This window comes from Cryptotermes secundus, unplaced genomic scaffold (assembly GCF_002891405.2).
Source record: "Cryptotermes secundus unplaced genomic scaffold, Csec_1.0 scaffold537, whole genome shotgun sequence".
In the NCBI taxonomy this organism is placed as follows: domain Eukaryota; kingdom Metazoa; phylum Arthropoda; class Insecta; order Blattodea; family Kalotermitidae; genus Cryptotermes; species Cryptotermes secundus.
The window spans coordinates 674663-701539 of record NW_019740661.1 but is presented as its reverse complement, the minus strand read 5'-3'; the positions used below and the strand labels follow the sequence as shown (position 1 = coordinate 701539).

The window sequence follows — 26877 nt, the reverse complement described above, 5'->3', positions numbered from 1 at the left end:
AAATGCTAGCACATCTATTCCTCCTCCTAAAGAGCCCCCCCCCCAAGAAAAGAATGTATCTGGTATGCATTTCAAATAATCATAAGGCACTATGTAACAAGCATTCCAATGCAGGCTAAACATCCTCAATCTTACTCCCACCATTTTGAGATGAACTTACCGAATGCTATGATCAAATGTATAGCATTCCTGCTTTGTGTTTAAGAGACTGTGTTTTCGAACCTGGGCTTTGAATCCAGCTATTATACGATTTTTCATGGGTTTATGCAGTCCATCAAAGAAAATTCAGTGATGTAATCATTATTGTAAACGATTTTAATAAAATATAACAATGATACAATAAATGTTATAATTAATACACTTTAATAAAATTAAATGACATTATTTTCTGTGGAAAGACATGGCAGCTCATGCCAAAATACAAGTGAAAATTGGAAGCAGGAGGAAGTATACAGAAGGAGGTAGCTGCTATGAAGATGTGTGGACCAGCATCTATGTTCTAGCATTTCCTGATTTTATACTCTTACACAGATTAAATATAGTTTAATTATATCATTAAGTTTTGAACACCAGCACATAGGTGAAACTGCAATGAGGACTAACTCAGCATTTTCTTGGATTGGTCTAAATAATCCATGAAAGAACTGCACAATATCAAATCATAAAGGGTCTTGACTTTTAAGAGCATTCACTGGTTCAACCTCCCAGGAAAATAATTCATTTTATATCTTCAAAATGTATCTGCCTGTTGCCATCCCCCCTCATTTCTCCCTCTATTAATATTAAAACAGTTTAGGTACATAATTCTCAAAGAGTTCTGTAATTATAGGTGTTGTGAAAGTATGTCTATGAGTTATCAAATGATGCATCAAGGCCATTTGATGATTAATGCCATCTGTCAAACACTGGCATTAATGACATCCTCTGTAAGCACAGTATGTAAGACCACAACGTTTTCTCTCAGGTCTGCATGCAAACATTCATCAACAGGTTTTTATGTATAATACTATTAAAATGTTTACAGCTGCATGGGTTCAGTAAAAAAAAATTATTTTCATGAGATATGAGGCATTCTTTAAGTTGTTATCTTATTAAAAATAACAACAATAATGTTCATATCCTGATATCCCATTATGGGCATAAGCATATTTTTTTATCCACCAATCTGTTTTATAATGCTATCCATAGCTCACACTATATACTGTTAAATGGTAGGATGTTTAGTGAAGTGAAAAAGAGGTGGAAGGAAGTGGTCATGAGCTGATTTCCTGAAAAGTGCCTAGAGGGATAAGAAAAATCATGAAAAACACTGATTATGATAGCCAGCTTCAAATCTAAGATTTAAAACTGGGAACTCTCAAATACATAGCAAGCGTAAACCACTTTATTGTGATGTTTGGCCTATGGGCATAATAAAATAACACTTGTAAAATAATATTTTCATCAGTTACTGCACAAATAAACATGAACAATCTTACAATAGAACTAGTACAGTGACAGCTCTGATTATGATTCATCAATTCTGCTGACACCATTGTGCCAAAACAACCATGGCTGTCTAGAGACTTCTTATTGTTTCACATATTCAGTCCAATCAACTTCAGGGGTAATTTCTCAGAAACTGTCCCAAAAGGTGGTGAGATTATAAATGAAAGGAGAAATAAACTTAAAGAAAAAATCTTCATTTGTTGATGTTTCTAAACTCTCACTTGATGTGAAGACTCTGTGTTGCTGTTTTACTTCTGTCATATTTAGTAAAATGTATACAGTTTTATTGTGTATTTACTTCCGGATGACAATAACCACAGAAATAAAAACAGAATTTACACTTAGCATAGTTGTATTCCATTATTTATTGTTGAACAATTATCGAATGATAGTGTAATAACAAATGCCACATTCAAATATACAGTAAACTACATCACAGCCAGTGAACCCATCTCAGGCTTGTGGTTTTCATGGCAGTGATGATGGAGTTTACTATGATGCCATGTAGCATGTGAGTATTTCCCAAAGTTTCAAGGATGTATCTGGTTAACTATAGGGTTAGTCATGCAATTCATTTACAAACTGTTACATTTTTTGTAACATACACTACTGTAATATTGTTTGACCACAATTTATTGGAAACATGAAAACACTGCTTTGGCCAGGTGCCCCCCCCCCCACACGCAAATCCTTTACTAAACTTATTATCCAAGATTGTCAGAAATATTTTGTGACAAAACTGGGAATTATGTATGTGCAAAAATAAAATTTATTAACTTAAAATTAAATTAATATGTCAGTAAATCAACATAGACAAATGAGCGCTAGAAGTTCCTAAATACATACACATAAAACAACAGGAGTGTTTCCTTTGAACACTGTTCATTGTCTGGATATAGGAGTCTATGCAATATTTTCAAGGTTGGTTCTATCTGTATTTCAGGTAGAATAGAAGGTCATATATATCACTTTTGTCCAGAAAATAATTAAAGAAAATGCTTCTGTGACAATAGCAAAACCATTGTTACAGACCTTAAAGAAGAACTTGGATACTTAAAAACATATTTCGTGTAGTAAAATCATTAGCAATTCTGTAATATTCAGAGTACCATGGACACTTCATGCGGAGATTGGCACCTCTGAATTTTTCTACCCTTATCTCTTACCAACCACTCTACAACAGTGAATGTGTTAGATGGAACCTCTTGTAAATTACCAGAAAAACTATTCTAGTTAATGTAAAATCAACTCACCAGCAATGATCACCCGGGCGGTATGGCTGATCTGCCCTTCACCATTTCTGGCAATACATGTGTAATCGCCAATATCCTCATGCCGGATATTAGAGATGCGGAGCTCTGTGCCATCATTGAAAATGCCAATTGTAGCTGAGGGCTCCACTGGGTTCGCATCTTTATACCACAAGATCTCAGGTGTTGGTGTGCCTTCAGCTTGGCAATTTAGAATTATCGCATCACCCAAATTCACATAGATTACGTCTTCAGGTGTAACACTAAAGCGTGGGGGTGCTGTAAAGACACAAAATATTTAAGGAAAAACGTTGCAATATTATGACTATCTGAGCCTCTTCTGCACTTACCATATGATGCCATCTACCACCAAACTTGTCTCAAAATCTGAGTTTTTTACGCTGACCGATCACAGCCTGAACATGACATGAAGAATAATAAACGAAATTATCCTGTCAAAGAATTAAGATTTGCTGGATAAATGTAAATATCTGAAAAATGTGAAATGTTAGACTTTTTTAACTTTACTTGCACTATAATGGATGTATGCTGGTAAGCTATGTAACCATGTCAAAACACCATGCAAGTAAGTTACCATACTGCAAAGACGTACCAAATTTAATTACACTGCTGCCATTATAAGCCCCAGACTGGCACACAAAAATACACAGCTTACAATCAACAGAAGCAAGTATAACACAATTAGAGCATAGCTCTCTCTACGGAAAAAGAATCAGCCTTCTTGGTATTAAAGATATTATCCACATAACTGTAACAGAATTCGATATGACTTGTACACTACTGTGCAGTACTAAATTCGGCCAAGGCAACCGGCAAACTTGATTTTAACATATCATGGTTCACCTTACCTGGTTTTTCGTCTCAAACAACAGTAAATGCACTTGCACAAATATTAACTGCTAATTCATATATTGATGAAAAACACAAATATATTCCTTGAAGTGTCACTCTTATGAAAATTCTAGACATAAAGTCAAGGGTATATATTTTGTACGCTGTTTCCATAAAAGTAAAAAATAAAATTCATTCAAAACACAAAAGAGTGTCTAAAAGATTAAAAAAAATTAATAAAGACAATATATGCATTAAATAATTTGGATACTAGTGACTAAAATGCGGTTCTGGATTGGTGAATCGGTTTATTGGCGTTTCAATAGTCGTAACTATGATTAGTTACTACATTATTCCTGATTTACACAATTTACCATCACTCCACACTAATTTTCTTAGTCTATTTCCACGTGTCCTGGCAACGGATTTATAACACAGGAGCTATAAAAGTCTCACTAAATTACACACTCCCAATATCGATGTACTACAGCAAGTGTAATATCACATATAAAGTCTTCTAATTCTTCTTCTGGCCACACTGCTGTTCCCTTGGAACTTCGGAACTCAAGTGAAATCAATTCCTATCCCTGCATTCTTTTATATCCTCTTGGAATGGACCACACAGAAAACACAGACCCTATATTGTGGCATGGCGCAGACCACACAGAAAATATGTGTCACATGTCAGACTGTGAGTTCGTTGGTCCGTTACCAATACTGGCCGTGGCGTGGACAACATAGAAAACATTGTGCGTTGGATCGTGTTTACAGAACTTGTCTGGCAACGTGTAGATAAAATCAGTGAAATATTTTTGTTGCATTTGAGGTTCTCACAGCAGTGACTACGAAGGGTTACATCTCTTGGAATGTAATGTCTCATGGTACAGTAAAAATCAAAGGTGTTTCAGAGCAACGTATCCCCTCCATCTTCAGGGCCAAAATGTAAGCTAAGCTAGAAACAGGCAAAAAGCAATTAGCTGCTTCTTGTTGGTTTCTTGCTGGGCTTAATTTTCAACCCTGAAGAAGGAGGTAATATGTTGCTATGAAAGGTTGGTTGACTTTCATGGACTGTAGAAAAGATAAATCTTGAATACATTTTTGGCATTATAAAATTTATTTGGTCCTTGTCCCACCTATTCAGATAGTCATGAGCTGCCATTGGACTCATATACAACAAACTACCTCGATTGGGCAGAGTCCTTCTTGAAAAGCTAACAGCTGCTCTCCTAGCCAAGAAACTCCCTGCCTTTTATTGAACACAAACATTCATCACATGTTCATAGCCATCTGTCACTATTCCCTGTCTTTGGCTGGATGAATTCAGTCTCCACTCTTACAAACTATTTCTTTAAGTTATACTTTAATAATTTTATTCATTTGGGGAACACTATATTCTTGGAAATTAGATTTTCTAACAATGCAAAGGTAACTCTTAACTCTATCATTGTTAAAATATATCTTCATATAAAGTCTAGTTTCCAGTTGTTGGTGAAAATATCTTCTCCTTCTACCTTTGCACTGAAATCTCGTAACAAAATTTTGTGCAGTATTTAGCAAATTGACCGAATACATGCTTAGTCCCTCATAAAAGCTGTCAATTGTACCATTATTTTCATCCTCAGTAGAAACATGTACATTCAAGTACAATAATATCACACCAACTACCTATTCCTGCTACATAGGTTATCCTACAGCTAGAAAACTCTACCCTCTTAACCGTTGATGCTGCCCTGGCAACTTTAATGCAATTATGCCAAGATCATCTAATCAGGTTTTGACATGCAAAGGGATAAGTCAGTACCAGATTCCATTGCAAACAAAAATGGGATCAAAGGAACAGAAAAACAGACAACTGCTATGAAAGCCATTGCAAGCATTTAGCAATTTGAAGGTGGAAGCAAGGAAGGTGATGAAGGTTTAATATGACATGTCAGTCCTGTCATTTGTTGCATACTGTCATACAATGGTTGGTGTGTGGCTGTCCTGAATGATTTTTTTTGAGTCGGAGGTTTGTTGTATACCGCCATAAAACAAACCTACGCCCCAACAAAGACACTGTTGTATACCACAATACATCAAACCTCCACCCCAACAAGAACATTCAACACAGCCACACACCGAAGAAAAGATAAGACAACAAACCACCAAACCATAAGGCAAACACATCCATAGCAACCGCTGGTTAATGCACATGACCTAGAACTAGTCTGAGGCAACTATATAAGAAAAGCAGAACAGCATTACATTGAGTAGCAGAGTCTTTCATCACAACAGATTGTACACCTGAGGATGGCCGGTTAGGCCTAAACATGTAGTAACAATAATGGGAAGACCAGAGAATACTGGGGGCACGTGGTAGCATAGTTGGTTGAGGCACTATGCTACAAGCCGGAAGGTCGCGGGTACAAGTCCCAATGAGGTCACTGGATTTTTTTCAATTGACCTAATCCTTCCAGCCGCACTATGGCCCTGGGGTCGACTAAGCCTCTAACAGAAATGAGTGGCAGGAATATTCTTTGAATATTCTTGGGGGGTAAGGGGCGGCCAGCGTGTAGGGCTGACAACCTTGCCGTCATCTCTGAGCCAGTTGTCTAGAAAATGTGGGAACCTCAACATCTCACAACCCTAAGGGCCTCCACGGCCTCTTACAAGGATACCTTTACTTACTTACCAGAGAATATTGCCTGAAGTTGCACACAGACGGAAAAAATTGGAACACAAAGTTAGATGTATTCAGTGCAAGAGGATGCTGCAATTTAATATTATTCGACAGTATCTGTACAGTGTGGGATTATTCAGTAATGAAGGGTTCTTCATACTTTTTACTCTTCATAAAGAACTATTAGCATGATAAAATCAAGGAAGGTGAGATCAGCATTTACCACACAGGCAAGAAACAAGAAAACATATTAAAACAGAAAGAAGCGTGAATTTTTCTTACATTAAATAGGAACCTGCGATAGGCTCTTGTGAACATGATAAACCTTCAGGTTCCATAAAAGATGGAAAATTCTTCACTAGACGAGCGACTATCAGCATCTTGAGGAGAACACTGGTCCATGGAGGTAGTTATGTAATGAAATTATTCAGTACAATGCTGTCATTCTCTAATACTGAAAATTTTTCCATTTTTAATCTATACGTATGGTGAAACTGCACACATTGCATGTAAAAGAACTTTATGGTAAGACCAACAGTTTCAAGTACAAATTCTGGTATGAATCCTTAGTGACAAAATTTGTAATAAAAGAATTATGTGTTATAGACATGTTCCATAAATCCTCATGTCTGACAATGACTAATTTTGTAGTAACCCCTTATGTTTGAATACTTAGACGTGTGGGCACAATGAAAGCAGTTATCCCAGACTCTTGTTTTACTAACCTTGAAGTTGTTTTAATCCTAGGGCTATTTAAATACAACTGTCAAGCCATGCAACACACCATTCAAAGGAGTATACTGGGGATTAAAGCTCACAATGTTGCAAATGAAGCACCATTACAGTACAGGGATTCGGTTAGAAATTTGACAGAAATGTAAAAGCCATGGCCATTCCTAACTATCAAATGTAAGGGCAGCCACAACAGTACTAAAGTAACATATCAAGTTAAAAGCTATATTTAAATTACTTAGTAAGTGCATGTAAAATGTAGTACTACAATAATATAACAGGTACATCTCATCACACTATAATACAAGTGCACGGTTAACACAGATGCAAAGGTTTAAATTTAGGAATGAACTAATATCACTTACCATATTTTACTTAACTTCCAATTAGACAATAAGACCACAACAGAATAAGAGAAGAAAACTTCATCCAAGATTTTGTCATGGACAAATTCTATTTGTTTTGGTGTTGCTGAACTAGATGAAAGCTACATCTGGAACTGTTCCACACTGCCTTCAGTATACTCTCTTTGGCGAATAGAAATGTGTAAGAATTCTCACTCCACCTCTCAACTTCATCACAATCAGAAAACAAATCCAGATCAAGTGTCCCTGTTGGATGCTGTTTAAACATTCAAGAAGAGATGATTAACCAAGCCTGATAACCAAAGGCAGGTGGGAGAGTAGCAGAGAAGTTAAAAAGACCTTGAGAGAATTACAGAGCTAGACACAATAAGGCAGGTACACAATGGGAGGGGGGGGGGACACAATATCACCATCAAGAGTACTCACCATGGACATCCAAGTGGAACCAGGTACCATTCTTTTGGGGTGGTGACCTATTGAGGAACGCCACTTTACATTCGTACCATCCCTGGTCCGACTCACGGATGTTGGTCAGGTTGAGAGAAGCAAGACCATAGGGGGAGTCCGGTGACACTCTGGACACACGGCCCTCGTACCCCTCACCGTTATGTGGGGGGTATGTGTCGTACCAGATGTATATTGGAATCTCCAAACCCTATAGAGATCATCACCGGGACCGAGCCGCAGTCCCAGGACGAGACATGTGAACATACAGCACAAATAACACAACCATCGCGCAGTTAACTCGCTGCCCTCCCAGCCCTGTGTGGGATTGCTTTTGAAACCAAGATTCTCCCTCAAGTTTCAAAAACTGATAACTGTTAAAGAACCCTGATTCTGATTTTCCAAATTTGGAATTTCTACTTCTCTGAAGTGCTGTTTATAAGACAGAGTCACTGTCAGACATGCCAAATATCAGACACTTTGCTCCAGAACAGGTTTTTACACATACATCCAGTAAGTAAAACAAACTTGGATAAACTGAAAGAGGAATAAGATAATTGATTTGATGCTTGGTGCTAACTGAAAGTTTCATGATGGCGAAATGCACAGTAATTTTGATTATGGTATGGAAATGCCAGCTGTCAATGTTGTGATGGGAAAATGTCGATGCAAAAATAACCATTATAAACTGCTGCCAATTTTTCTCCAGTTTCAAATAAATACTAACACAGAGTTGTAAACATCATTCAAATGAAACACAAAAATAACTACCAGAGTTTAGGGATATTCTTCTATTTTATTGAAATTTTTATTACTATTTCAGTGTCATCATGAGAGATAGAAAGACTTCTAGTGTACAAGAATACTACTTCTTACAAACAGCACAGAAAGAAGCCAGTCATTCCTATTTCTTATAGTTTTAAAATTGATATAATTGTCAGTAACTCATTCAGTGAAGGAAAACAACAATCACTCAAATATAAGTTTCCAAATACATATACATACACGTAATATTTCCACGTGCAAGTCATATGATTCACAGCTTAAAACCACTCCTGCTTTAATGTGATCCATACTTTCCCAAAGTGGGGTGTTTAGGCAATCGAATTATAAATTATGACTACTCTTATAGGTTTTGAGGGTTTCATGGTAGTGACTATGAAGACCGTCTTCTGAGTTATGACACCACGTATCTGTTGGTGGATAATGACATTTCAGAGGAATATTTGGCTTTATCTTGAATGGTGAAGTGTGTATATTAATTTATTTCCAGTTGCTTCAACTCGATTCCTTTCATCTACTCCCTTTCCACTGGTCTCACGACAGCCATTCATGCAACTTTCCAACAAAATTGATGGACCCTTAGGACAAAGAGATTATAGAACTCTGACTTATTACATTGCAGAAGCTTTTCTATTATGATTAGAAATAGTCCACAGCAATAATATTAATTACTAAATTTTTAATCAAAATACTGACATCACTACACTGACAGCCATTTTATGCTCATATTTTCTTATGTATATTTTAAAGATATATCTGGTGGAATAAGATATATTTGCTTTTAAACTTATTACATTTATTAGATAATATATGACCTGAGTTTATTAGAACTACAGCAATGATTCTGTGGCTTCATTATAGGGTACAAAGAACATGTACATATTGGAAAAATATGGATCAATGAAGAACAAAGAGGAATATTTCAGACTTCCCACACAGGCTTTGAAAACAGCTGATATGGACCCAGGATGTAAAAGAATAAAAAAAATTCTCTAACAAGGCAAAGTTGCTACAGCATAAGAATCGGACAAATGTGGTTTCCTCTGTAGGTTATTGCACTGAAGAATGGTTCCCATTTCCACTTGGATGTTTAGAGAGAGTGATTATGAATGGTGATTACTAGTAACAAAACATAAGAAAATTGAAATTTCCATGCAATTAAATGTCAACTGACTTTCACACCCATTAACTTATGAATCATAAGCTGCGCAGATAATGACTCGGCCGAAACTGACAAAATTGTTATACTGTACTGCAGAGAGTGTGCACTATACACACTGGCCACCAGACCACATGTGTCAACATTTTAATTCTCATATTTCTTCCAAGTTTCAGTTTTGCACACTTATGTCTGCATAATGTAAATTAAATTGTGCCTATTACAGCCACACATTATTTTATACTTATACTGCTAACTTCCAGGCATCCCCCATGCTTTCATTCAATCTCATCTGTAGCCAGAATGTATTGAGACATGGGTTTAATAGTAATATGTTTAACACCTGTCATTAAAATTAACATGTTTCAATTTTATCATTACAGATGAACTCCGTGGTCTCGCTAGTGACGTCACACTGCCATCGGCAGTATCACAATTACATCCACTGCTCTCGGCGACTGCTAGACTTCTGCTGCACTCGGCAACTTCACGATCCGCACTGTGTAACTCCTGATCACACACTCTGCTCACATACTGCTCAGCTGGCTTTCTATACTGTTCCCTGTTGCCTGTCAACAGCGGTGTCTCCTTGTTACGTCACAGTGGGAAGTACTGTTACGTCACCGCGGCAATGGTTGCCTGACACAGTTGCTCTTCTATTATGTCACCAAGGGGGAGGGGGTGTTTACCGAGCGTTGCATACTGATGGAAGGAGTGACGTCACTTGCGAGACCGCACAGTTCACGTGACCCCTACTTCCTGTTGTGCCATCCATGTCACAATATATACTTGTGTGACAGCTATATTTATTTTGAGATTCTAACAGGATTTTAGATATTAAATTTCTGGATTGTGAACTGACAAATGCTCAAAGACTTTCCCCCTTCTCAGACTATCAAAATCTATTTCAGCTCTGTCAAAAAATCAATTTTGGAGACAATGACTTGTTCCTTCTCTTTTTTAACTTTGACAATACCTATGGAACCTTGATATGGTAAACTTGTGGATGGTTTGTTCTATGATAAATTAATGACCACAAGATCAAAGACTTATGGTGACTGGAGCACTGCTATAATAGTATATAATAGTCTGAAGTTGGTTAGTTAAATAAAATACCAATTTACATTCATTTCAAACTGTGTACTATTCAGCTGGCCTATCATTATCTTAAAGTATGCTAATGGCTGGACAGCTGGGGTTCATTTTCCAGCAGAGGCAGTTTTTCTCTTTGCCGCCATATCCAGAATGGCTCTAGGGCCCATCCATCCCTTTAGTCAATAGATACCATGAACTCTTTTCAAAGGATTCAAAGCAGCAAGAATGTGAAACTCTCATTTGCATCTACTGTCAATGTTCAGAACCTGTGATACTTTACACTGATATGTCTCTATGGTGAAATTCTTAGACAAAGTGTCATATTTCATTTGCTTGTTTACAGATGTGGTTCAAGGTTAACCTGGACTTTATTACTTTCCAGAAAACATGGGCACTAGAAAAATGAAACTCTTTTATGGAAAGTTGGCGGCAAACACTGCACTTACTGCATGGCAGGTGTCCACGTGACCTGCTTCTACGCATTAGAGGTGGTATGCAGCTGCTAACAGTAGGGTACTCCCTGTGTCCAGAGCCTCAAAAAAATATATTTGATATATATAGAGCTGGGTATTTAACAACACTTTCAGGATACGATTAATAATTTTTATATCTCATATGATGCATTTGATATAACATGCAGTATTACACACGGAACTATGTCATTTATACAACTGTCCTATTTGTAGTATGGTTGTTAAATAAAGGGTGCTATGATTAACTGGACATACAGAGAGCACAGGGAAACAAAAAATGCATACAGAAGTTCAGCAGGAAATGCTTGTGGAAAGTGACCATTTGGTAGATGGAGAAGGAGACAAGAGTTAATTAATTTCCCACTAGAATCTTACTGCCATGATCTTCCAGGCTCTTTTCTCTCTTCATCTGATGTGAGGTACCAAATATTGCAATTCAGAATTGGTTTGTTAAATGACTCTAAAATCTGTTTACACACTGATCTTTCTCATCAAGAATGCAATTTTATAGTATCTGCTCACTGCTATATCCTATAACCACCAATCTCACAATGCATTAACAGCTTCAGAAACTGATGTTTGATTCTGAAATGTTTCAGCTGGGGCATGCTTGATCCAGCATTACCATTCTCTATATATCAGTTCTCAAAGTGTTCCTTATTAGTTTCTGCTACCTCCCTGCCTGCTGCTTTCTTAATCTGCTCTGTCACTTCACTGGTAACAGAGAGGATCACAATACATGTCTTAATGAGTTAAAGTTGAGTGTGGTGTGAGTAATCTTCCATTTCTATTGGCATGCATTTTACACATGTGTACATAGGATGTAAAGATATTAAAATATATAATATCTATACAGTATCCCAGCAAAATCATATGGGACTGAATCAGGATTGCTCAACACAAACTCTCGGTGATATTAATTTGGTAACTGATAACTTCAATGTAGTTGAACAGGTCCTTGTATGAAAAATGTGCACACACGTGTAAAGATGTTCCACCCTTACAAAATGTAAAGACAGGGCTGCAAGTTCCAGTAAATATCTGAATACAAATTATGTCTTTTATAGCAACCATTATAAAGTACTCACCGTGAACATCCAAGTGGAACCAGGTACCATTTACGACACCCGGTGACCTATTGAGGAACACCACTTTACACACGTACCACCCTTGATCTGATTCACGGATGTTGGTCAGGTTGAGGGACGCAAGACCATAGGGAGAGTCTGGCAAGACTCTGGACACACGTCCCTCATATCCCTCACCGCTATGTGTAGGGTAATTGTCATACCAGATGTATATCGGGATCTCCAAACCCTACAGAGATTATCATCAGGAAGGATGCAAATTTAGCACCCAGCGCCAGCGTTACACAAGTCAAAAACATCACACAAAACACAACCGCTGCCCCCTCTGAGTATCACTATCAACAACCCTTTGACATTTAAAATTAATTCAAATGTCACCATACAAAATCCTGAAGCAAGTAAAGCTATAAAACGAATAGCAAATGGGCAAGTTAATGGGCTTCAGACATGACAAGTAAACCTCACCAAAGAGAAGTCCCATGCCTCAGATACTGTTACCCAATCACATTAACTTAGAATGTATAAAATATAATAAGCCATAATAATATTATATTAATCAGAATATCATGATGGGGATAGGAAGAGGTCACATGGCTATGTAAGTCAGTAGGCATTCCCTCACACTTCCCTGCTGCTAATGCAAGACGAACTAGGCCAAGAAAGTGATTAAAAGTTAATGTAGCCAGGCAGTATTCTCCTTCCATAACAACCTACAGTGGTGTTCCCCTATACGTTCCACACTGAAGAATGGTACTCACTTCCACCCGAATGTCCTTCACTGGTGATTAGCTAGGGATTGAACTTATATAACAAAAAGAGATTTTCCAGATGTTCATGCATTTAAGTTTTGACCAAGGAATAATATACTTGTATATACTTCAATATGCACAAAAAATGATAAAATGATATAACAAATGTGTAACATCATGCTCTACCATTTGCATTGCAAACATTTGCAATACAACTACTTTCCTTTGATAACCCTTCCTACATATATTATTGCAAAGTGAGATATCGTACTTATCTTGGTGATGCCTGAAGAACTTCAGACTGGAAGGATGTGAAATTACCATACATATTTATAGAAGAAAGCTAAGTTCCTTTATCATAACACCAAATTTATCTCCAGTCCTCCTCTTATTATTCCAAATGCCTATCAGTTTCTGGCCCCACCAAGTCATTCCTGACACTTCTCCAATTCCAAGTCAAGCAATATGCCTTGATATAATTAATCTGAATGTAAGCTCTGAAATTGTCCTGCACATACTCCAGCAACATTGCTATCCGGATGCTTTTGACACTCAAGGAGATCACTCATGGATGTTGGTAAAGTTGCAGGAAGTAAGACCGTAGGAAGAATCTGGTGAGACTCTGGACACATGTCCCTCATAATACTGCCACAATGTGTAGAGCAACTCCCACACAACATGTAAGCTGAAATGATGAGACTCTACAGGGATCATCACCAGTATCAATGCAAGTTTCAGTACCAGTCCCAGGATGACATAGGTCACATTCACGAACAGATCAAGAATTAGATTTGGGACATTTGACAAACATAGGGTTCCATATTTTTTGCTACACCAGCAATGCTATGTTAAAATTTGAATCTGCTCATATTCGTCCAGCTGTAAATTCCTACTCCCAATATTTCGCTGAATTCGCACTACAAAATTAGCACTGTCAAAATTATGAACTTATATATGCATTCCTATCATGATCCTTCAGCTCACTACCAATTAGTGACTTTCTTTCATCAAATTTAATATGATGCATGGGAATAATGTAGCTTAATTCTTGTATTGACAAATTCTGGTTGGTTCAAACTTCCATTAATGATCTTCACTACTCATTAATGGCTGACAGTCGATTAGTAGTGAAATGACTAAATATCTGACAGTTGCAGCAACCAAATATAGCATTAATATTTATATTGAAATTTTGAAATATTCGTAGAAAACAATGTTGGGTCACTTCCTGGACTACTCTGTCATGTCATGCTCTTCAACACATTGTGGTCACTAATTACCTCATTCTTCTCTTGCACTGCTATCTCGTCATCAGGTAATATGTTCGATGTTTCCACCACTTTATGTCATCATCAGGTTTCTTAAAGTGATATTTTAAACTGAAGACCACTGTTACAATTCCAGGATGATCTCCTCTCCATGTTCAACAAAATCCAAATAAAATAAAAAGAACCAACCATAACTGTATCGTGGTTGAAGTTTGCTTCAAATTTATGTACATTTTCTACAATAAAAATAAGAGTTTGAACATGCAGCACTGAAATCTATTCATATTGTTGTCCACCAAATATACCCTACAGATCCCAAGATGATATACATCTGCATCCCTAGTAATCACCATTATGGAGTACTTACCATGAACATCCAAATGAAACCAGGTACCATTCTTGGAGCCGGGGTTCCTATTGAGGAACACCACTTTACATTCGTACCATCCCTGGTCCGACTCACGGATGTTGGTCAGGTTGAGGGAAGCGAGACCATATGGGGAGTCTGGTGAAACTCTGGACACACGTCCCTCATACCCCTCACCACTATGTGTAGGGTAACTGTCATACCAGATGTAGACTGGAATCTCCAAACCCTACAGAGATCATCACCAGGATGGATGCAATTTGCAAAACCAGTCCCAGGATGACATAAGTCAAACACATCACATATAATATAAAAGTCATCACTTTCTTCATGTTAATTTAAAATCTATATTCCTGAAAAATATGGTGAGAGTACTGGGGAGTTATCTGTAAAGGTACACAGTACTGCAAGAAGTCACTAAGCAAGTCTGACAACCAATCTGCAAAAAAAAAAAAAAAAACCCTCCAAAGATATACCAATTACTTAAAGAAACAAAATACTGGAAATGTTACATATGTTTATTCAGAGAAAATCGTTAAACTTGCAAAAACCATTATCAGAACTTGATAATTTCATTGTATGGTAATATTGCAACAATTAAGAAGCAAGAAAAACGAAATAATATAATTTTGGTATCTTAAATCACAAATAACATTCGATGTTACTTTTAGTCATACAAAAATTGTGCACACCAAACAATGTATAATATTTATTTTTTTATATGACCATTAAATACAGTAAGGAATATATTGCAGTTAAAAAAGTTAAGGTTAAGGTTAAGCAACTGGAGCACTGAAGATGCATAAAAAAATCTGACTTTCTTTCCTAACATTCGGAACTGAAATCCATGAAATTACAACCAGGCTAATCAGAAGCACACCTTAAATGTGCAAAGATTGATTTCAGATATTCTTTCCCAAAAATTAAATTTTAACTTTTTTTTTAACAATAAGTCTTAACAAACTACAAATGCATCACATGTTAAGAATTTCAATTCATTGTTTAAATTACTAATTTCATTGGAGGCTGTGCAATATCAACCACCAGAATATTCAGGTCTTTGTATTTTCTTCTATTTATTTTTATATAGAGTTGCATACCGCTTGTTTAAATTACTAATTTCATTGGAGGCTGTGCAATATCAACCACCAGAATATTCAGGTCTTTGTATTTTCTTCTATTTATTTTTATATAGAGTTGCATACCGCTTGTTTAAATTACTAATTTCATTGGAGGCTGTGCAATATCAACCACCAGAATATTCAGGTCTTTGTATTTTCTTCTATTTATTTTTATATAGAGTTGCATACCGCTTGTGTTCTCTGTGGAATACATATGTGTATTATACCAACAGTCTCATATGCGTGTAATAAAAAAATACTGTTATTTGCTTGTGAGAAGAAATAATAAATAATCACAAATTTTCATTACACATCTGAGACAGCTGGTATAATACACATATACGTATATTCTTCTTATATGTATGACCTATTGCATACAGGTGTTTAAAAATTTTGAAAGAAGACTACTTATTTTACTTTAATAAATTACTGTTAATGGAACCCTTTAAATGAGAAAGCTTTTCATTATTTACAAATTTCTGGTGCATATCAGTCGCAAATTCTTGCAGCTGTTCACAAACAATTATCTTGTCCTAATATACGAGTATATGACATTCCTCAGTCAATACAAGCTTATATACATGGAGAACTCTTAACATGTATAAATCATGTTCAGTTTCTATCATGCAACAGAAAAAGTAAATCAGTCTTGTGATGAGAAATGGTGAAAATGCACTGACCTAATATCTAGCATATGGATGGTAGGAGTATTTGTGGTTAACGTATATAAAAGATAAAAATGTAAAAATGATAAGCAAAAAGTCTGAATGCTTCAGTGCTTTCAAACTGAAGAAAGTTAATGCATAATACAAGAAAATCATGTACTAAAAATAAAACAATAACATGTTTCCCCAAAGTATTTTTTTTATAGGAGAGGTAATAATATATGCAGAATGTACNTGAATTTTAAAAAGGGGCTACAATCATAAAATTAAATGTGGCAGTAGCAAATTTCAATGTCCACAAAATTTTTATGATTCACTGCTGGTAGGATCCTGAAATATTTGCATCATAAGAAGGCTTGGGGAAGTGTTAAATTTTGTTATGGTCACTGTAATTTGAAACACAAAATAATATAGCAACCACACCAAACGGGAGGGAGAGTCAGTAAACACATCACAAATGGATATTAAACGTAAAACATGTGATAATCAACCCTGGAAAGAATACGTATTTCTTGACATATCCTCCAACAACACTGATACACTTGTCCCATTGCTTTACCAGTGCGTTGAAACCCGCAGCATAGAAGTCTTTGCTACTGTCACAGTCTCACCCAGGAAAATTGGTCGGGAATCATCTGCGACCTTCAAATGTCCTTGAGAAAATTTCTTGATCACATGTGAACCGCTTTACGCGATAAATACTTCCCACCACACACAGGAATCATTTCTTTATGTATATCATTTGCATCGAGTCCTTTCACCTACAAAAAACGCACAACAGAACATCGCTCTTCGGTAGTACACCCTCGAGCACGGTTGCCATTTTGACTACTAAGACCAGCCTCGGACCAAGCGCATGCACGTCTGCTACCCATACTGTCATGAAGATGGACCATGCTGCTGCCTAGTAATACACATAGAAAACTTATTACATCAATTTTAAATGTTTTACTTCCATTTGTGACCTATTTACTTAATCACTCTTGTGCTTATACATATGCAAACTATTTTAAAATTTATGAGAGTAAGTAACGAACCATTTCATTAGCAGTGTGAAAAAGTACAATAAACAACTGAACCATAAAATAAAGACGCCCACAATTTTGTATCGCACATTTTTCTTTGGCTTAAAAATTATGAACATGCAAATGAAATCAAACTTAGCGTTCACGTCTGACACTTTTAGGGTTGGTATTATGCATTACACTCATAGGTAAAGGTAAAGTTGTCCCTGTGCTTAACTAATTAAGCACTATGCCATGAAGGCATATGGGCGAGTTGGATCCACATTTTCTAGATTTCTGCACTAGCTAAAGGTGAGTGGTCAGTTTCACGGCTCGGTAGCTTTAACCCCTGGGAAAAAAAGCCCCTGGTATCCATTGGATAGGAGGTTGGGTGAACCCCAAAGCCAGTTTGGACAACGTGGAGAGCAGAAAATTCATGACCCTAAAAGGACTTGAACTCTGTCCCCTCAGTCGTCCAGCCTATAGCTAGTTGTTATACTGACTACACTATCCTGGCTCCTACTCATAGGTATGAATACTAATTTATAATTCTGGTTAGACTCTTTATAATAACTAACTAATTAATTTTCATGGATCTGAGCCCTTCTTGAGCATCCGCCAATTGTGTAGCTACTCAGAAACTTCCCAGCAATTTTTGGAACCCGAAGGTTCACTACCATGTTCACAAGAGCCCTCCATTGGTCCATATCCTGAGCCACATCATTCCAGTCCATACAACCCCATCCTATCTCTGTATGATCTATTTTAATATCATCCAACCCCCCCCCCCCCTTACATCTTGGTCCTCCTGGTGGTCTCTTTCCTTCTGGCTTTCCCACCAATATCCTACATGCATTCCTCTTCTCCCTCATTCGTGCTACAGACCCTGTCCATCTCATACTCCTTGACTCAATCAGTCAAATTATACTTGACGAACAGTACATGTTACGAAGCTCCTCATTATACAGTTTTCTCCAACCTCCTGTCATTTCAACTCTCTTCAGTCAAAATATTCTCCTCAGCACCCTGTTCTTCAACACCCTCAGTCTATGTTCCTCCCTTAATGTCACAGACAAAGTTTCACACCCATACAGAAACACAGGTAAAATTATAGTTTGGATATTCTAATTTTTATGTCTTAGACTGCAGAGGAGGGGACAAAAGGTCTGACTGAATGGCAGCAAGTATTACACAAAATTCAGTCTCCTCTTAATTTCCTCTTGAATCAGGAGTTGATATGTTATTGTCGTTTCCAAATATTTGAACTATGCCATATTTTCAAAGGATCTCTTAGCTATATGCTAAAAACAAGCAATACTAGTAAAACTGTTATTGAATCTAAAATTCAGATACCCTTTCATATCAGATGATGTCACTGTTCCTTGCAGTAGCTATAATTACAGAAATTAAAGCATCAGTCTTGCATTTATGTTACCTTGTCATGTGGTTTAAGAAGCATTATAATTTTGAAATGTCATGTCATATGTCATATGATTTAATAAAGTAGCAACCAGTGTATTGTACAACTTATTTAAATTATTAATAAAGCAAACCTCATAGTACAGATGAAAACATAATATATGGCCCATAAATAAACAAACAGTATTTATTATTTTGAATACAGCTTGCAATTTGGTTTCAAGGAATGGTAAATTGCTACTAGGCTCCTCTACAGACGGTCTAATAATTTGTGCAACATATGATGCATAGCAGAGTTTTCTCAATTCTTCTGATCTCACCCCAAATTTTTAAATTTATAGAAATAAAAAATAACTTAATGCCAAAAGTTTAATTAACTTTTGATCCCATTTTCAGAAACCAAGATTAAATAAGCAACTTGTAGAATTATGGTGACATGTTTGCAGATATTGCAGTAAGAAGCTGGAAACTGTGATACTGGCATGTGGTAATTTACAATGAGTATTGTTATGATGAAACACGAAAATGAATTGGATTATGATTTCATGTGAAGTACTTTCTGCTTTGCACTTTTCAATTATATAAACAAGGTAAGAATATGTTGTTTCACCTTTAGAAATACCTCTCTTGAAAATTAGGTGGGCAAAAAATACCTTCATTTCCTGTAGGAAACAGGGAATTATGTAATTTGCTGAAAATATGGAGGGAAATAACATGGATATAAATTCATAATGTAATAAGCACTCTAGCAGATTTTCCCAAAATGTATAAATTACCTAACACATGTAATTTGTATCTATGCACCTATATTAACCCAAATTTGAAATACAGGCAAATATCTTTATTTTGACTCCATGAATATTACTATAAACATAGCCAAAACTTTTTATTGTGCCTATGCAATAACTGCTGCTGTCATATACAGCGTTATTTTTTTCTAAAAACATGTTTGCCAGTACTTTCATGCTTGGTTTAAGCCTTAAGGCCAAAACTTAGAAAGCTCAGACAAACGTGTGACTTCTGAAAAATTTCCTAGTATGTGTGAGTATCAATCGTGTACTGGTATGCATGCTGGATGAAAAAAATTCTGCTTATATATGCCTTTGTTTAGAAGAATTTCATAGACATCTTTAACTATAAAAAAATTACTCTATATGGCTGAGCATTTAGTTCTCTTGTGAAACAAGAACTAGTTACAAGTAGTACAGAACCAATTGCCAATCTGTTCTGAATTACATATGTATTCTGTATCCCTTGATGACATATACTTTAACGAATATGCGTTACATGTCCACTACCATATCAGAGTATAATCTTGAAAGACCTGCAGAAAATGTCATATATGTAGGTCACTATGCAATTACAACATCTGATATATTTTTAGTTGATAAATGATGGAGTCTTTCTGCTGGGACAGAGACAGAGGTTTTACTTTCACTACAAAATACTTTCTAATATTCCTTTACACAAATTTATCATATTCTGGAAGATTACTAAATCCCTTCATTATTTATCTTTAACATTTGTGGAGAGTGAAATTTAAATACATTCTACTGTACTATACATGAATATTGAATATATAACTAATTCCCTTTTGCTGTGTTGCTGCTGAAAAAATATGTTCACCTTTAAATCAGACCATGCTAAGACTGCTAGATAATATAGCATTGAAGTTAATTTGATTTATAAAGGAGCAAACTATAAAATAATTTAGCAGCCATATTAGTATATGTACTATGTGTGTGATATTTTGCCCTTTTATATGGCAGTAGAAATATTAATATAAGGGGGATAAGCAAAACTATCATAAGCATATGATATAATATGCACCATGCACACAATGCAAATAAAAAGAGGAAAAGTTGTTCAAAGTAATTTTCCCTGCAGACGAATACTGGATGGTAGAGCCATGTACTAAAGGTGATGTAATAATAAATCTCCCCTTCTCTCCCATAAATTAACTATGTATATTTTAAAATTTGCATAACCAATTATTTTATGAGAATATAACTTATATATAGCTACAAATTATTACACTAAATCACATAATAATTTTGGATAAGAATAAGTTGACAGAAGGAAATGGAATAATTTTCACTTAACACCACTATCCCTTATTAAACTTTCTGTGTCTTATCTACTCAAGCACAGCTAGCAACTGAGCAGCACAGCAGCATTGGCATTAAGTACTACTACACAAATTGATCTAACAATTCAAGAAAAACTGCAAGGGAGCAAAGTGTGCCATTCTTATCAAAAGCAAACATTTGTAATGTAATGGTTTACACATATACATACTATATTCAACAATAATAACAATAACAACAAAAATAACAACAACAATAATAATAAGCATAATTATTGTATTTTTGAACTGAGACCACTTACTGTCAAAGGGAGATAACAGAAAAATATGCAAAAAAAAAAAAAGTTGTTATAAAAGCATGCACAGACCTAAATCTAAGATAAAAAGGGTCATGAAAATTTTATGCAACAAACCTAGCCAACAAACAAAGCCCATCAAAACCAATGCATAGGATTACATGAAGAATTTGTTAAACCATTTGTGTCCATCTCCAGCGCCATCTGTGGAGTAAAAACAGAACATTCGGGACTACAACCTTATACAAACCCATGAAGAATCTGTAACATATACTGATCTTCTCTGTGAGTTTGTAACATCACTACTGATATTGGTATCCAGCTGTGAGAAATGTTCAAACTGAGTTGGCTGATTGAATTGATTAAGCACGCCTTATGGGCCCAGCATTTACAGAATTTCCTCAGTCACCTCAATAGTTTAAGGACTTCAATCCAGTTCACTATTGAAATAGAGTTGGAGAGAGTGATTCCTTTTCTGGATGTTCTGCTCATCAGGAAAGGGATAATATTGGTCACCTAAGATTACAGAAAACCCACCCACACTCACCAATATCTCAACTTCAAACCTAACCATCTGCCATATGTGAAATAGGTTTAATTCAAAGTCTTCACAATAGAGCTTCTACCATATGCCAAGAATGATAAGATCTGTTTAATGAAATTAGTAGCCTGGAATATGATCTCCAGCTCAACAGTTATCCTTGAGGTTTCACTGATTCAGCTATTAATACCAAGGGTAGCAGACATGTGAAGGAAAAGCCTCTGGGCTCTGTGTATATTCGAAATGTGAAGGTTGTTTCTGATTAGTACAAACATGTAGGGACTCAATATAACATTGGGATGATTTTCAAAACTAAACACACATTCATGAAAACAAGGCTGGAAAGAGATCTGCATCAGACAGCATAGTGCATCTATAGCATTCTCTGTGCATGTGGCAGAAGCTACATTTGCAAAACAAACAGACCTCTGGCCCTGCGGCTCCATGAACATAGGCACAATCTTAAAAAAAAGTAAAGGCAGGTATAGGAAATACAGGGAATTGGCCCACATTGCATACTTAACCAATCCAATCAGCCAACCCAGTTTGGACATTTCCCCCATCTGGTTCCCCCTTATCAGCAGTGAGGTTGGCAACTCAGTTCTTACTCCACAAATGCCACTAGCTGTAGGCACAAAATGTTTTTACAAATTCTCCACTTAATCCTATGCACTGGTTTTCATGGGCTTGGTCTCCTGGTTATTTTTGTTGAATAAAATTTTCACACCCTTTTCTATCGTAGTGTCAGGTCTGTGCATGTTTTATCACAATTTTTATTGCATATTTTCCCATTATCTCCTTTTTAAAAATCCCAGTCTCAGGGATTTATGTAGCTGTAGTTATAATGACATGGGTTTTCCAATTTTCTTAAGCTTTTTCTAGGGGACCCAACTTAGTAGGTGTCTCCCCCTTTCACCTGAGGACAGAAAAAGATCCATTTTCCAAAATTCCATATTCCCTAGTTTTTGTAATACAGAAGATAGGCAAAGTCCAAAAAACCCCAGTAGTTCTTAGTGTTATACACCATCGTCAGAGCACTTTAGAATCTAATAATAATAATAATAAAAATAACAACAATAATAATGACGATGATGCCACTAGTATATAAAAAGAACTGTACTTAACATGTACAAAAATGTAATTATTAAAATAATTTGTTCCTCTATGCCTCCATCTGAAATAAACATTTTCTCTCTTACTTATCTTAAAAGTAAATGAATAATATCAGCCCATGCACAGCATTAGCATTATATGTTTAAACTGTCTACACAAACCAAATTTTCTCCCATTTTTAACACACAAAAGCGAATATACAAACACACATAATCGCTTTAATGTGCAGTAGCAGGAATAGCACAGCCCGCATTTCCTTAAAGCAACTGCTCTATCAGAAGTGCAAAGAAGCCAATAAAAGCAAACAAACTCAGGCAGAAAATTCCATAATATACATAAGAAATTACAGAATCACAATTTATGCAAACATACTATGATAAAGTAAGAACCAAAAGCACCTCTACAGCCACAGAGATAGAGAGAGACAGAGATATGAGATGGGGCAGTGAGGTGGGGTAATTCATGATTAGCACATCCGATATTCAGATATAAGTATATCCACATTATGCTGATAAGAAGAGAGAACATAACACTATTCATCTCAATTACATCTCAACTAATTATATTTATTTGGTTGCCCTTGATGCTGTCATGTGGACAGCAATTTTCACAACTACAACTTTTTACAGCTGTAGTGAGCTCTCTGTATAATTTTAACACCTATTTCAGTTTTCTACATCACGAAGTTACAACATCGTTATGGGGTAATTTCAGAATTGTATAATGACTCTAAGGTTGCATTTATTTAACACTACTTTCAATTTCTCATCTCTAGACTGTATGCTCAGATTGTACACTGCATTAGTTAGATCTAAGCTTGAATATGCGTCCATAGTGTGGAATTTGATTATGTCAACCGGTGCCAACAAGCTGGAACGCATCCAGCAGAGGTTTGCGGCCCTTTGTTTTAATCATATCTATCCTCAAGTCCATTACATTTATTCTCTTGTCCTGGAGGAGTTAAAATTGCATACTTTACGTACTAGGAGACATCGCCTCGATGCTCTCTTTCTTACTCAAGTTTACTTTGGCTTGAAAGTCTGGCCTTCTGCTCTGGAAATTGTTGGTCCCTGAGTTCCTGCCCAGTATATCAGAGACTTTGCATTGTTCAATATTTGCTCCTCATATAAAAATTGTCCTTCTGCTAGATGTGCAGCAGCTGCTAATGTCATATGCAANCTAAATATCTATACTTTTCATTTCACAATTAAATATTTATACATTTCATTTCTCAGTTCTCTAAAACAACTTAGATTTATGTTAATGAAATTATTGTTATTGTTGTTTATTTACTTGTATGCATTAATGTGTTTTTCCTCCAGTGCTTGCCTGTAATTTGTCTTTGACTTTATGTCATGATTGTCCATAATATAATTACTTGTATCTACACTGTGCTCTATCTGTAATTGGCCTTGCGGCGGTTGACTCGGCCCATAAATAATAAAGAATTGAATTGAATAAATGTAACAAGTATGGGACGAGGGGGGCAAACAAGCTGATCCTTCATAAAGATTCAGTCTGCCTACATTCTGCACAATGCAGTACTGACTGCCAACATTCATCACACCAGCCTGTAGGCATGAGACAGTCCTGATACCTTTGACAATTGAAAGATATGAAAGAATTCAGAATGCTTGTATTAGTTGCTATTTTGAAAACCGTTTTTCCTCAAATTAGATCACATACACAGTATTCCCAAGATCAAGATGCTTGATTAGCTATATCATTACAGAACAAATTTGTGCAATGAATAAAATATCTCAATAATAATTAAGAAGAAAAGTCTAGATCTGTGTACATTAGTGTCCCACGTCTCTTGCTAGTTTGCTTTCAGGAATAAATTTGCCTGAAGATTATACAGACTGATGTGCCTTATGGTTGTGCTGGAACAACTGCATAAACAAAAAGGGGATGGACTGGTATATTTTGCTATCCACCATAATCTATTAAATAACCCAAACTTTCTCTACATAAATCTAACATGCTTACATGAATGATTTCAGATACAAATGTCTTGGAAATCAACAATCGCTCAGTTTTAGTACTGCTTTCTATAATGATTTACTTCTTTAGGAAACTCTGCTTTAGCAATTATATCACAACACTGTCTCATCATACTCCCATTTTTTCTCCAACATCTGACGAATGCAAAAGATCTAATCTGTAGTTGATCTGTTATGTCGAAACTCACATTGATGATCCCAAATAATTTCATCTATATATGGACTTAACCTTGAAAGAAGACTATTGGACAAAATTTTACATGAAGTTGATAATTACTACAGTCAGTTTAATCACCCTTCTTGTGAACTGGTACAATAATAGACTCCTTCCACTGATCAGGCAATTTTTCCTTATGCCAAATAGAAGTAATTAGATTGTAGATCTTAGAATGTAATATTTCGCCTCCTGCTTGAATAAGTTGTGAATCAAATATTTACCCTTTTAATTTTCCTGATTATTTATATGCAGCATATCTTGTTAACTTTTCAAAATAAAACACGCTCCTGATATGATTATACATTGGCTTGACTCTCTTCATATTCCAGAAATTTAATGGATTCCACATTGACTACTTTTTCTTTTTCATTTATTTTACTTTCATAATTCATGATTGATGTTCTGAAATATTGCAGAGATCTAATTTCAGTGACACTGCTCCATCAACATATTCAACCCTGTGGGATATAGTGTTTATACGTGAAGTATCTCATTTCCAGCATGGAAATGGTTTCACATTTTCAGAGCAACGTGTGTTGAGATTGCTGTTTCCTGTACTGTGACACAAGATCTCTTCAGTGGATACCAATGTCTTGTGAAATATTCAGCCTCTGTTTTCAGGGTAGGAGTGATTAGTGTTCAGCCTGCATCCCACTATCCATCTTCATCCATGAAGATGGAAACAGTACGTGCCTCCAAAACACTGATATCCACCTACAACATTGCATGGTGTCACAACACAGATGACCATAGTCTCAATCATATAAATTGTTAAAGCAGACCTAGATGTTAGGATTAAATTATGCCAGCGGCTTGAAGGTCAGAATACCCTCCTACACTGTTTTCTCTTAAATTTCAGCAGCCTCCTACAACAAAGGGTTTATGATTTAATTTATGTTCATAACATTCAGCGGCTATTTAAATGTTGTCAAAATGCCTAATTAATTAACAATCTTATATTCTGATGAAACAATTCATATACTATTAAATATATTGGTATATAATAGAATATTAATATATTACAAAAAAGAACATAAGTTAATGTATATTATATTATGCCCTAGTAAGATATCTATATGTAATTAAATTCACAGTAACAAGCTAATTTAGGGGTATGAGTACAAGGGATCTGTGAACTCATTATCATGTTCTTCTCACCTTATGAACTGTTTATTTCGCTGCTGGTTTCAGTACAAACTTGAATACCACTAAGCACAAAGGTAACATCATCATCCCAATTTCATTATCAATACTTTGAATATTGATCTAAAAATTTTAGCTGTTGTCTTTGGCTAGATTTACTTGTTTTGGCAGGTATGTCTATTACATTTTCAGTTAGTAAGTCTTTAATTCCATATTTGAATTAAAAAAATTTGCAAAGCATATACAGACTACGTGCTTATTCAGTCACTGTGTTAAAGGACTGAAACAAACTGAACACAAGTATATTGGGGTTGCCAATGAAGGTGTTAACTGGCACAATTTCTGTATGGAATTAAAATTTCTAAATCAACAGTTGGGAAGATTATTGCAGTAAGGAAAAAATGTAGCGACTTTTTTATGTTCTCTTATACATACAACACACAACAATGTTTTACGACTGTAAAAAAATTCGGTTTGGAGATTCTGAAGGATGTACA

General features: G+C 35.9%; 1 protein-coding gene across 2 annotated transcripts in view; it reads right to left on the bottom strand.

The window, feature by feature from the left end:
• The window catches only part of LOC111872495 (protein turtle), a 480259-nt gene that overhangs the window by 99451 nt on the left and 353931 nt on the right, over positions 1-26877 (bottom strand). The window contains exons 1-3 of one of the 2 annotated variants that reach the window (XM_033754723.1): positions 14773-14892; positions 12389-12617; positions 2742-3017 (exon numbers count right to left, since the gene is read on the bottom strand). In XM_033754723.1, coding sequence (XP_033610614.1) covers positions 2742-3017; positions 12389-12617; positions 14773-14802 — 535 coding nt within the window. In that variant the 5' untranslated portion in view covers positions 14803-14892. Of the gene's footprint in view, positions 1-2741; positions 3018-12388; positions 12618-14772; positions 15002-26877 lie in introns of those variants that run through there. The other variant, XM_023866469.2, reaches the window with a different exon arrangement.